The sequence below is a fragment of the Dromaius novaehollandiae genome, chromosome 14, assembly GCF_036370855.1.
Source record: "Dromaius novaehollandiae isolate bDroNov1 chromosome 14, bDroNov1.hap1, whole genome shotgun sequence".
Lineage (NCBI taxonomy): Eukaryota > Metazoa > Chordata > Aves > Casuariiformes > Dromaiidae > Dromaius > Dromaius novaehollandiae.
The window spans coordinates 6,797,679-6,809,966 of record NC_088111.1 but is presented as its reverse complement, the minus strand read 5'-3'; the positions used below and the strand labels follow the sequence as shown (position 1 = coordinate 6,809,966).

Below are 12,288 nucleotides of genomic sequence, written 5' to 3'. Positions count from 1 at the left end.
TGTGTCTCCTGGCGCCCTGGAGGTCTGCCTCTGCCCCTCGTCCTTCCCTCCCACAAAACTGCGCAGGTGCTCCCTTCCACGGGGCCATCCTGCACTGCCAGGCACCAAACTCCCTTTCAGGGCTTCTCGGCAAAGCCGCTGCCTTTCAGACCCCTGCGGGCTGCCATGGCTGGGCCACGGCTACGTGGTGCCTGCCGGGTGGACCTTCTCAGCCCACACGCCTGCCCAACGCCAGCTGCAGCACCTCCTGCCACATGTTGCCGTCTTCTGCAGGAATGCTTTCTAGCTCAGTGCTGCCAGAATCAGGGGATGAGCAAAGTCCTGCTGTTTCAATCACCTAAGCCACCTTTGCTCATATTATTTACACAAACAGCAACACTGGCAGATCTCAGGGGGGATTTTGGAGACCTTGGTGATGAGCTGTCTGCAGCAGAGATCTCTCCGCTGGAAACTGTAGCCAGAGGAGGGTGCATGTTCAAAGCCTTTTGCAAACTGCCTATTCCTTCAATCTAGTTATTAAAATAATTTTTTAAAAAGTCTGTGTTGCATCATGTTGTGCGAGAGTGAAGCTGCTTATTCTTTGCATGTCCTCTAGGATCATACTGAAATAATGTGCATATGCTTTTGGGGCAGATGCCAATTTTTTTAAGAGCTGCTTTAGGATCAAAACAGTCACCAATAGTGTTTCACATCTACTGTTCAGGATTATTTGAAGTAAGTGACCTTTCAGATTCTTAAGGCTTAGATTATGAAGGGCTTTATATACTAAGCCTAATGACTTGAATTATAGCCTTAGCATCCTGACAATCAGAACAGGACTATAAGCATTTTACTTTCTTGTATCCATAAAATGACTTGAGCTGGATTTTCAATCCATTTCAAGGGAAGTAGGTGCCCTTAATAATGCTCTAGTTGGGTTGCAAGAAAGATAAGATGACCTAGGTAAAGGTCATGTCTGAGAGAAAAGACAGGATTTTCTAGATAAGCCAGTTGACCCATCTGTCCTCCTTCCTCTGAGACACTTCTTTTATCATTTCCAAATATTCAAAAAATCACCTGGAAATGTTACAGCACATTCTAATTCATAGGGCAGCAGTAGCAGAACTCGGTACCTTGTTTTTGAATCTTTGCAGTAAAAAAGTTCCATGGGCCCAACAATTATCTTCCTGCCAGTGAGTGACCTGGAAATAGTTTCACTTCTCTGAAAAAAAATGCAAGTATCAGCAAATTATTTGACTTCTGACATCAAGGAATGCATATTGTAATTACCATTTTCAATCATCAATCACACAGTTCAACCTTATAGTGAAGTTTGCTTTGTTTAAAGTGTCCGAAGTACAAGCTTGCATTCGCTATTACCTGCATTCAGCTGCCTAAATCAGAAGTAACGCTGGATTCCTCAGGATATCCTCCAAAGCGTTCCTGCCGAGAATTCAAAACACCAGTGGCTTGCAGCTGTATAGCAGGTCAAAAGTTTAATTTGACTATTAAGCAATTTTATGAGGTATACAAGACCCACTGCCACAGCAATGATGCAAATAAAGGCTGACAGATACCTTCTATTGTATGAAATACAGTTCTACTAAAAAGAAAGGAGAATATCAGCACAAGTAGAGCGGAAAAGTATGTAAGATGTACTTTTTACTGTTTGTAAAAGGACTGCATTTGCCACATTCCCTTCATTCCTGTCTTTGAGTAGCAACCATCTGTAACACTCAAGTAAGAAAGGGCATAAACCCCTACTCACCTGCCACGTTTCAGCGAGCCGCATCTTCCACTGAGACCGAAAGACTGAAAATGTAAAAAAGAACCGAGAGTCTGTCTGCTCTGTGTTAACTGGGTAATTCAACAAAAGTCAGTATTTTCTCATTAAACAATGTTAAAGATGTACTCTTGATCTCTCTGTGGTCACTTTTTTTCCCTCCTTTGTCCAAAGACAGCTGAAATAATATCAAAAAGGATTTAGAAAGCAGAGGGGAATCCCTGGATTTTTTAGAGAGCCAATGAATATTTTCTAAGACTGAGCCAATCTCTGGAAATAATTGTCAACTTGACTGTAGTTTTTCTTACACATACTATGTTCTACAGTTTACACACTTGGCTGTTGAAAAGAAAAGTAATGTGATACAATCTAGTGCAGAAAGCTCTTTCATGCTAAATTGCTGCACAGGTGATTGTTTTTGATGAGTTTTGTGTAAATATTACAGATTCAGAAACCAAAAAGCTATTCCTGACCTATTTTGAAATAAAAGCCAGCTTCAGCACTAACTTTGATGAACTGTTTTCCTCATCACCATCTTTGCTAATTTAGTCAGCTGAGCTTTTCCGTTTATTAATTAAAGTGAGTTATAACCTGCTCAGGACCTTGTACAGGAAGCAAAGCGAGGACGCTGGTGCAATATGCGTAATGTCAGTGTCTGCTCACTGCAGATTTTCCATCTCTGTGACAAAACAGCACATTAAATATATTGGAAATTAAAATTATGTGAAGTTTTTTCTTTTTGACAATAACATACTTGTTAATAAGCAGCTGTGATTGTTTTGAGGTGTGCATCCTATATGGACTGTATATGAAAACCATAATTTTTAAGAGCAGCATTTCACTGTGACTGTACTTTCACCCTGGTTACCCTTCGAACCACTGTAGCCAAATAGTACAAAGAGTGGAGTGGTTTCATTAGCCACTCAGTAATTTGGTGGAGAAGTGTTTATTTATATGAAGAAATAGCTGAGAACACTATCACGGAATAGCTATTAAGCACTAACACTCTGTGCAGGCTCTGTCCTCCCTGTGGCTCAGCCCAACCCATTTTCCAAGGGGATTAAGCTAGCCCCAGAAGGGCATTCGCAGGACATTGAATGCTGGGAAGCATGTAGGCATATTTCAGATGTAAATACTGTACCCCAACAAGAGGCGGATGCTCACAAGTTTTATCAGAGCACCCTTTTATTCAAAGGTTTCTTTTTAGTCATCTAAGGCAGTTTAAGGATTTAAATAATCTCTGTTTGCCCTCTCCCCTTCTTTCTAAAAGCCACAAGCTGTCTGGGATGAAGCCCAGATTGGCATCATCTCTTCTAACTAAAAGGTCACTATACATCTAGAACATAAGGTCTAAATTTGCTTGATGGGACATCTCCCTGGGGAAGAGCCAAGATGACTGAGATGGAAATCCTCCCTTGGAAAGGAAGTTGGAATGAACTGTAAAGATAAATTGCTTCTTACAGAATATGATATATACAGGCCTTGAGGATCCCAAATGCCTTCCACTATCCTAGCTGAAGTGGCAAGCACCAGAAAGCAGTTTTTCACTAAAGGATGGACAGTAGATTGTCTCAGGGACATGGAAGATGCTGTGGGTAAACCACAGGATCAAGAATAGAAGTGTGAGGACAATCAGCTGAAGAACAGTCCTGCTTATAACAAGCATTGGAAGCTTCAAAAACATGTTTGTAAGGGTTACTATGTAAAGATTGTGCTGACCTAGAAGGCATCACAGCCACATGACCTACCAGGCGATGACAAGCACAAGCAGAGCTGTGCTCTCTAACTGCAGATAGGTATTCACTTACGCAGTCCTCACTCAAGCAAAGCTTCTGCAGAAACACAAGAATTTGGCTTAAACGTAGACTGCAGATTCATCACTAATGGCATCTCATGTTGCGTGTGACTAGAACAAGGAGAAGGCGATCTGTAGGTCTCAAAAGAAAACTTCAGCATTCCAGAGTATATGCCTTTCCTACGAGCCCTGCTTTCTCCCCGCTTCTAGCCATGGGAAGTGAGACATCCCTCTTGGGTAACTCCCCCAGCAGCAGATTTTCCCTCTTGGTCTGCGCCCAGTGCCTTCCTCTGCCCAACATAAGGGATGTAAACTCTGCCAGTTCTTCAAGAGAAAAGGAGGCAGCTGTTTCCTCCCTGGTACTGCAAGGATCTGCAGGCTCCATAGGCACGCGGGTGAGGTGGGTGAATACAGTTCATACTTCTAGGATGAGTTTCAATGTAACTTGCATCATCGCACATCCACAATAGCTTCAACAGAGCTGCTCCATTATCTATTCTACTGTAATAAGCAGCAGAACTTGACTGACAGATTGCAGCCATCCACGGCGTTTACAGATCGCTTTGAACAGATACTTCGAAGGTATTCATAAGTAATGTGATCAACACAAGAAGGACTAGAAGTCCTTCTCCTGGGTCTGAGGTGTCACTAGTGTGATGAACTGGTTTTATGCTGCTATTAAGCATGCTTAGACATTAGACTTACACACAGATTTCATCTGTTTAATACCAGTAGTTTGTATACAAGGTCCTGTTTAGAATCAACTGTGGTATTTTTAGTTGTTTTGGCCCTAAACAGTAGCCACAAGTAAGAGTTCAGAGAAGCTACATATTTATTCTTTTCTGTGTATCATAGTGCCCAATTAAACAAGGAAAAAAGATTTCCTTATGTAACAGGGATACTATTTGTTATTTTTAAACTTATGGCAGCCAGGATTTGTGCCAGGTGGCATTTTGCCTTAACCAAAAGCACGCAGCTTCAGGAGGTTACATTCCCTACTGTCATTCTTGCCCTTAGGATGTTTGATGCCCATACATGGTTTCTTGGCTGTCTGTAGTCACATCTATCTGCTAGCATGTATTTATGACAGCTCGTGGAAAGATCGGTCTTATTTAACAAGGTAAATCAGGGTGCTGGTCAGCCATTTCCAGGATCCTGCAAGAGCTTCTGCTTCTAATAAAGAGCACTATCTTTCGAGAAATTCATAAAATCGATTTACATGCATCTGTGCTACCAGACAAACACCACAGTTGTAGCTTAAGCTTTGAATATGCTCAAATAGCTTGTAAATCAGTTTGATTAGTCAAATTCAACCCACTAAGAGTAGATAAATAAACCGGTTGCAACTCTCAACAGCCCAAGCCGGAAAATGGGCACCCAGGCCCAGGAAGGCATCAAGCTGTGCGCTGAGCAGCTGCCATCCTGCAGCCCCCCCTCTCCAAATGCCACCGCTCACTTGGCAAACTCCACAAGCAGCATCACTGCGCTGGATTTGGGCAATTTCACGGAGCTTAAGAAAGCCGGGCTGATACAAAGGAAGCTGCCAAAGCCTCTACAGCAAAACATGACAACTTAGAAGGGCACAGGGAAGCATTTAAAGCTCTTCTTTGGGCCTGGAGCAGCCCAAGAGCAAATGATTATTTCCACAGTGCCACAACTAGGCCTAGCTATTTGTAAGCAAATGAGAGTGACAGATCGTGTGTCCAGAGGCTTACAATCTTCGTTAGACAACACAGTATATTGGATAAAATGCACATGGGACCACGAGCAGAACAGATGAATGCTAGAACAGCAAAAGGCTTTGTGGTACTTCAATTATCTACCCCCTTTCTTAAAAAAATCGGAATAGTTAAAGCTACATGAAACTTAATTCCATCTTGATGTGAATACAAGGGTGAATGGTAACGATCTTTAATTACGTGATCACATACTTTGTGGGTTTTGTTTCTTTTTTAACACAGTCCCCCTTCATTCAGGATCCAGGTTGGAGGCATAAAGAGGTAGAGTTAAAATTCTTCTGGCAACTTTTATACACGTGGCATTTCTTGACCTTTAAGTATTTGATTTTGAAACCTATTTAACTTTTTGACGTAGGTGTTTTGTGGGTTTTGTTGTGGAATGCCAAAAATTTTCTGCATGTAGGGAAAAAAATCAGTAACTGCAACTGTATGACTATTCTTCTGTTTTTATTCTAAGGTCCCTCCCTCTGTGTCCGTAACACCAGCCAAACTTTCCTTAGTAGCACAAGCTTCTTATTCAGCTTTGTTTTGACACAGAAAGATAAACCACTGTGTGCTTTGGCCTTCCCCCACCTTTTGTTCATTAGTTTTATTTAATTTGGTATTCCCCGTTCTTTGCAGTAAAAAAGTATTTTAAAAATAATTATTTTTGACCATTTTAAATTGTCACTATGTATATTCTTATAAAGAATTTAAAATAGAGTGTAATTATAAAACTGCTAAAACAAGCTTGCCCTGCAATGGCAAGGATATTTAATTGTGCCCTTGTACGACTGGAATCACTGTAAACAACTAATATCCCTATTTGCAGGGACAGAAATAAGTAGTTCATTCAGCTGTACAGAAAGGAAGACATAAAAGGAAACCCAAGGCTAAACCAGAATAAACCACTGGAAAGTTTTATGTCAACAAAACTGGATTTAAATTAAGTAACATCAATTCAGTATTTTGACTATAAATGATTCAGAACTTTTAAAAATGTTTTAAGGGAACATTTGTGATGAAATGTCTATGACCAGATACTATGCCAAATGAAGTCAATAGGAAACTTCCTACTTATTTCATCCTTGCATGATCAAATCCACACAGTAAAGTTACTTCTGTAGCTTTAATATTACTTTGTAGACCTAGATTTTGAAAATGAGAATAATGTAAGAGTTGCAAGGAAAACACTAAATAATTGACTTCTCAGTTATACGCTATGAAAAATACAGTATATGATGACACAATTAGAGGTTGCATCATACTACATATGCATGAAGGAGCAAAATTAAGATTACATAGACAATTTCCATTCTTATGTTTTATAATTTTCTGAATGCTTGACTTCACAACTTAAATTTCATTTATCATTGTTTTTTTCATTTGCAGAAATGTGATCTTAATGTTTGTTACTTCGTTTTATTCAGTGCCAAGAGCAAAAAACCCCCAAAACCTCAAAATCAAAGTGAATTTCTAAACTAACTGAAATGAGGGGAGATGCGCCAAGAGTCACCTTGTTTTTAAATTAACAACAATGAAACAGAGCTACGCTCCAGTGGGAGGGGAGAAGGAAACAACTAGACATTCAACAACTACAATATATTCTTTCCAAATATGGATAGAGAATTCATTTACTCAGTAATTTTACAATGTTGATAACAAATTAAAATTGCGGGCAGACAGTGGAGAACCAAGATTTACTATCCATAACAAAGATCAGCCAAATTAGGGGGAGCTTTTACATTGTCAGATTTTGAGTAATTAGTACTGCCATTAGAGGCATAGCTCCAGCTTTAAGCAATTTTGAGTAATTAATACTTCTTTATTTTGCCTAGAAGTCCTGACTTCAGCATTCTCTTAGGATATGAATTCTTCTAGTTAGAGCTCCACAACACAGATTAACCCAGCTAGAAGACAATTAGAGTAGGCAGATGAAGATGTAATTTGTCAGTCTGTACACACTATTTCTTCTAGCCACGGATCCAATTTTTATTAACACAGCAGACTGATTTAAACGGAGGCACAGTCATGATTTTGCCCTATCTGTATCCATAGGATTGCTTATGCTACAAATGCCATTAGATTTGAAAATTCTAAGTGACCAAATGACAAACCAAAGTGAATAAAGCGACAGATTACATCTTCCTGCATAGCTTAGACCAGCTACAGGAACTCAATAACGGTAATTATACACTTAAGAATTTAAAACAAATCATGGAGGAAATCTTGCTGTCTTTATTCATCATGCAATGTAAATTCCTAGATTATAATGCCAAGCTGAGCAGGAAGCAGAAGCTGCCCAGGTGACTAGCATATGGAAGAGACTGAATTTGATTGCCAGAGATGCTATCACATTTGCACATCATGTTGGGTAAACCGCCTGGGTCCTCACAATCTCACCTGTACAATGGGCCTAACAATACATACCTCCCCAAAATGGGCTTGTTTTTGTGTTTGGTGGGTGTTCTGAAGATGACTTCCTTGCCAACCAGAAAAAGACTTTTCAAGGAAAGTAAAAGAGTGAAATGCCATTAAATGTCCTTTTCTGTTTACATTATGACATCAAGTATAAGAAATATTAAAATAATTAAAATATTTCACATGGAGCTTTGAAATCCAAGAAATATACAGTAACAATATAAAGCAGAAGTTTTACAAGCCCGTTACCCAGCTTCTAGACACCAGCGACATTTGAACAGTACCACACACTGAAAAACACACGGCAGATAACATACTTTGCTTTGACAAACTCAGCCATAGCAACAATTACCTTAGCTTTTAGCTTCTGAATTTTCCATGACTGCAAGAAGTATTGGAAGGCTGATGACTATTCCCTTCACCCAGGAACTGGTAGCACTGAAGTGAAAGTTGGAACTGCAGCTGAGGAAGAGAGAGCAGAGCAAGATCTTGCACAGAGGGCTGTTACTGCACTTGTGAGAGGCTCTAATTGTTCTCTTCCAAATATTAGCAGTCCCCACATGCTTTTAAGATTAATTGTTGTAAAAAGAAATATTAATGATCTAGAAATCAATTCATGATCTAGAAAGTCTCTCTTCTTACAGTTTTTGTCAACACTTGCATATGAACTAAGGTCCAGAAAATGCAAAGCTTGACAACTATGTCAAACTCACTATAAAAGGTTCACATCTTTTCTGCCTGGATCTTACCTTTACAATCTTTATTACAAGTCTCTTCCAAGAAATGGTTGCAATGTGTTTGTGTTTTTGAACTACAATGCATAATAAGGGCACAATGCAGAACCACGTTTTTATGTGATAGAGAAATCAAAAGTAGTGATTTCCAATTACCTAACAGACAGCATGAAGATATCTAAGAAAAGAACAATCTTCTATGACTCTTCAAATGCAGTCATAAAGTCACAAAAAGACACTTTGAAAACTTCATCCCGTAGAAATTCCTTCCTGATGTGGAGAGAAAAAAGAATCAGCTTCCCCTTGGAGTGACAGTAATTTTTCTCAACTACGTATTCTCAGACATAAAATACAAAAGCAAAGATCTTTTGCTAGTTCACTTAATGTCAGTATCACATCCTTTTATTACAGATCCTTTTCTCCAGCTTTTGTACCAGGAGCTAAGTTTTATACAGCTTTGGGTCTCAGAAAGATCCTTCCAACTAGTAACCTTACTAGTGGTAGAAAAAGAGAAGGAAAAGGGGATGGGGGAAGAAACATTTTTAGAGCATAATTTAAATCGGTGGCCACAATATTAAGGTGGTCCTCCACCTGAATGTACTCAAACTTTGTGAAAGTCTCTATTTCTATCTAACCCAGGCTTCCTACCTTTCTGCCATTGGTTCTCTTCACTTTCCCCCGTTGACTTGACTCTCCACTCACAGCACCATCTCACCCGACACTCCTCTTCATGATCTTCTGTAATACCTTTCTGAATGTCTTCTTTGCTTCTGTATCATACCTGTGCCATCATCTCTTCCGCCTCTTTGGAAATCACTACTTCAACTCAACACTGTATCTGCCCTCCGAGGGTGGGAGTTCTGCATCCCCAACGAACTGCTGCCCCATGGCATGGGAATAGCACCTGAACAGCTTATGAACCATTGGCAGCTCCATGGCCACAGGCTGGCCACTTCTGCTGTATTTTACTCACTGTTGTGTTAACCTCCATTACAATTACTGCTTTAGAGTAGGGCATGCTGGATCTCTCATCCTTTTTGGCTGAAAATATGATCTTAAAGAAGTCAGAACACATAATTTGTTACTAGTAATATTGTTTGTACTTTCAAAGATTTGTACACTTCATGGCTGTGAAGACTGTCACATCCACTCAAATGCTTCTTATTTAAAAATTTGGCCTGTGTATCAAAAACCCTCCCCTCCATCACCCATCCAAATTAAAGCCATAATTCCCAAGGACAGTCACTCTTTTAAAATAGTACACATTTCATATACTTATTATTAATACAGTATGAACAATGTTTGCAGAAACACTAAAGAATAAGATCAAGAATGCTGTCTGAACACAACTGTTATTAAATAAGCCAATCATCCAACTTTTGAGTAATTAATGTCCTTGGTCTTTACTTGAAAGCCTCATTCTGAACACGTTCATAAGAGACAAATGTCCCATGTCAAAGAAAATGAACACAAATGAACTCTTTTGGACTACAATTACAAGCAAAAGATGAAAATGTAATATTGGCAGGCTATACACAAAATGTTGCAGCACAGCACTTCTCATCATAGAGTAACTTTAGGTACAATCAGATGATTTCAATACAAACGTTCAAAAGATTTCATCCATTCTCATCTGTACATTATCTGAATATCTAAACAGTTGCCATAAAGCATTTGAAAACTTTAAAATATAAAAGGAAAACTTACAAACTTGACAGTATCTCCAGATCACCACTTAAAGTACTAATAAGCAACTGTGTTATACAACCCGTGTTCAACAGACTGAAAATGATCTTTCCCAAATCCAAATGACATGCTTCTAAAGCTGAAAGTGATAGATTACAGCTGGCTGAGCAAGCACTGTACTGTATGTTCACTGCAAAAGCTGCCATTCCTAAAGAACCTCCAGGCTTTTTGTTGGTTGCTTTAGTCTTCTTATTAAGAACTGCAAAGCTCCTCTCATTTAACAGTAATTACATGGAGAGGTGGAGAAAAACTAACAAGAAAAAGCAGTTTATTTTTCGAAAGACATGTAATAAGATTACCCTTAATCAAAATGGCATGTCTGTGGCCCAAAGATGATGCTGTTCTGACTTTTTCACCATAACACATGATAAATAATTGTAATTGGAAAAAACTGAGTATAAAGCCTGAAAATTTAGTATTAAGATTCTCTATGAAAATATGTCTTTATAATTAATTAATCCTTCTCTCCACCAGGAACAGAGACAACCATCATGACACACAAGCACTTTCAGGAGAGCAGTTGCAGAACTTGTCGTATGCGCTCACACTTCTCCACCAGGCTTGCATCTTCTGCATCTGAATTGTCAAATTCTTTCATAAGAGCTTCAGCTTTCTGCACAGTTACATCTCGTGCACTGCCTTTAAGTCCTTGCAGATAATCCAGTAAAATGGTGAAATATTCGTCTGGAACCTTTAAGGAAAAAAGAAAAAAAAAGAACTGTTTTATTTTCTTCTCTCTCAATACTCCTTCACAATCCTGCCAAATGATCACCTGAGAGACTACTATGGGAACAGCATGGGCTTTTGCATCCATCAACGCCCACCTCTGAAAGGAATTGTTTCTTGCCAAGGTTGAAGCCGTTAGGAGGGCCAGGCCATCACGAGAGGACTGTCATGTGCTCCGATGGGCAACGACTCTGACAGCAAATTCTAAGCAGATGTGGAAATCTTGATCAGCAAACGCAAACGCTCCCTGAGCATGATCTCAAGCCTTTAAGGGTTGCTGGAAGGAAAAAAACACTAACCAAATCCTACTTTTGGATACATGTATGCAAACCATACTAAATTCAAGTGACAACTGCATGCACATGTTTAAGGAAAGAATTTGGCTGAGAAAGACTAATAATACTGATTCTCCTCCTCACCACTGCCCAAAATTGTTTGCTAAGATGCAATACCACCCACCGTCAAACAATAGCTTGTGAGTTTGACAGAATCCTTTTACAAAGGGAGAGAACCAAATTTGCAAAACAAATTAAATTCAGGCATATGGAAATGATTTTTGAATCACACTGACTAAAACTGATAGGCTGTTCTAACCAAACATGTCTAACATTAAAAGCAGTTTAGTCACCTATAACTGCATTACCCCTGCCTTTCACTTCCTTTCTAATTAGCTAGTAAGAGGTTAAATTTTAGCTTAACTGATCCAATGTACAATTTAAATAATCAATGCATTAAATTTATCTTGGCACTAATCTAGCAAAGATTTTTGAATGATTTATTCAGTATTTTAAACCACAAACCAAAGTATTTTCAACAGTATTAGGCAAACAGGTCTACAACAAAGCCTATCTTAACTTTATGTTGTGCATCTGTGGCACAAGCCACAGCCAATAAAAGGATATTTCTCCTGTCAATAAGGAGATGTCGAAATGACCTCAGCTGGCAAATATTCTCCTCCATGTTCACTTTCACGTATATAACTTTAAAAGGCCTTCTCAACATGCGTCAAGTTAAACACATATGTAAGTATTTAAAGGACTGGAGGCTAACTGAGGGCTGTTTCAATTCTGCAAAGTATCAACACTGCAGAGAAGACAGAACTTCAACAGATACTTAATTTACAACTTATTTCTCCGTCATCGTTTGCCAGCATAACTTTGATCACTAAAACTTCTATCGTTCCCAAAGTGGAGGAAGAAAGAATATTCCAACACTGCCATAATCAATCAGGGATATTACAAAGTAGTAAATCAAAAGTAAAGTCTACATTCAGCCTTGGAACTTGCATGCTATGGAAAACCTTCTCATTCTTCCAAGGAATGCTCTTGTATGACACAGATATAAAAAATATTAACTTTATGGTAATACCAACATTGCTTATATGTG

The 12,288-nt window shown here is 39.1% G+C and overlaps 1 protein-coding gene across 5 annotated transcripts in view; it reads right to left on the bottom strand.

Annotated features, from left to right (window-relative positions):
* Positions 1-9,667: 9,667 nt before the first annotated feature.
* The window catches only part of C14H7orf50 (chromosome 14 C7orf50 homolog), a 133,803-nt gene continuing 131,182 nt past the window's right edge, over positions 9,668-12,288 (bottom strand). For all 5 annotated transcript variants that reach the window (XM_026116098.2, XM_064520206.1, XM_064520208.1 and 2 more), the window contains one exon: positions 9,668-10,867. In XM_026116098.2, the coding sequence (XP_025971883.2) occupies positions 10,685-10,867 (183 nt within the window). In that variant the 3' untranslated portion in view covers positions 9,668-10,684. The remainder of the gene's footprint in view (positions 10,868-12,288) is intronic.